Genomic DNA, 1,426 nt, shown 5'->3' with positions numbered 1-1,426 from the left:
CTGAAGGATAGAAACCAAACTAGAAAATTATGAATATTACAGCAAGTTTACTAAAAACCTCAGAGAAATAGGCTGAAATACATTGACAGAGGAGATACCACAGTTCAGGGGAACCAAACAAAACTCTAAAGGTGGTGATGTCTTAATTAACCAGAGGACTGAAATAATAAATGGCATGAGGCTTCTGCACTGCTGTAAATTTTACCCAAATAAATACAATTTTTTAGAAAGCGGAAAGATTTTCAGGAAAACAAACTTTTTAACTGCAGATTTTACTTCCTTGTTCCGTAAAGTGTAAATGATGGGGTTTAACAACGGAGTTAAAATAGAGAAGACAACGTTGCTCACAACATGGACATCAACGGGGATGTCCGCTCTGTAGGACATATACGCCACAGTGATGGAGAAGTAGTAAGTGCCCACCACAAGCAGATGGGAAGTACACGTTGAAAAAGCTTTCATGCGTCCTTCTTTGGAGTTGATCTTCAGTACGGAGAGGATGATGTGTATGTATGAGAGGGTGACGAGCAACAGAGGGACGACCGACACTGTCATAGCAATGGAGAACCCCAAGAAGGTCTGGAAATCAGCACTGAAATCCGGGCACGCGGCTTGTACCACTGCCAGGTGGTCACAAAAGCAGTGGTGAACCCTGGTTGTGTCCCTGTAAGCTAACCGAGAGGTCTGCGTGATGACGGGCACGGGTATGAGCAGTGCAGTGATCCAGGCGCTCGCTGCCAGCTGGATGTTCACTCTTCTTGTCATCTTGGCCTGGTAATGGAGGGGGTTGCAGATGGCTTCGTAGCGGTCGTAAGCCATGACCAGCAGGAGAAGCGCTTCGGTTACCGTCAACCCATGAAAACTGTACATCTGCAGAAAACAGCCCTGAAACGAGATGGTTTTAGCGTTGGCCAGGAACATCACCAGCATTTTGGGGATAGTGGTGGTTGTGAACAGCACGTCCAACATGGAGAGGTTAATCAGGAAAAAGTACATGGGTTTGTGGAGCATATGGTCGACCACGACCACGGTGATGATAATGGCATTACCAACTAGGATCAGCAGGTAGAAAAGCAAGAACACAACGAAGAGGGGGGTCTGGAAATCCTGGAGAGCTGGAAACCCCACCAAGAAAAAGACTTTAGTGGAAGCATTGCTGCCGCAGCTCTCCATGGTGGGGCTGGTCAAAACACCTGCAAGGATGAAGAGGGAGTAAGGAAAAAAGCTGATGTGCGGGAAGATGTTTCCCTGAGGAGCTTTGCAGAAGTTCTGCAAGGAAAACACACGTTGGGTGAAACTGAGCACATTGCAAGACACAGCTCGGCCCCTCTTGTCTCTAACCCACAATTAAGATGATTTGGATTCTCTGTTGACGATGTGGATGACTCCTATAGGTGGCACGCTTCTTCAGCTTTGGTCATGATTT

General features: G+C 46.6%; 1 protein-coding gene across 1 annotated transcript; it reads right to left on the bottom strand.

Moving 5' to 3' along the window:
• Window positions 1–201: 201 nt before the first annotated feature.
• On the bottom strand, window positions 202–1,173 carry OR2AT4 (olfactory receptor family 2 subfamily AT member 4; the record flags this gene model as incomplete). Its single annotated transcript, XM_082498075.1, has 1 exon — window positions 202–1,173. The coding sequence occupies one exon, from the start codon at window positions 1,171–1,173 to the stop codon at window positions 202–204; it is 972 nt and encodes a 323-aa protein (XP_082354201.1).
• Between the last annotated feature and the right edge of the window lie 253 nt (window positions 1,174–1,426).

The sequence above is a fragment of the Vanellus vanellus genome, assembly GCF_965231255.1.
Source record: "Vanellus vanellus genome assembly, chromosome: 1".
NCBI classification, from domain to species: Eukaryota; Metazoa; Chordata; class Aves; order Charadriiformes; family Charadriidae; genus Vanellus; species Vanellus vanellus.
This window is presented reverse-complemented; position numbering and strand designations above follow the sequence as displayed.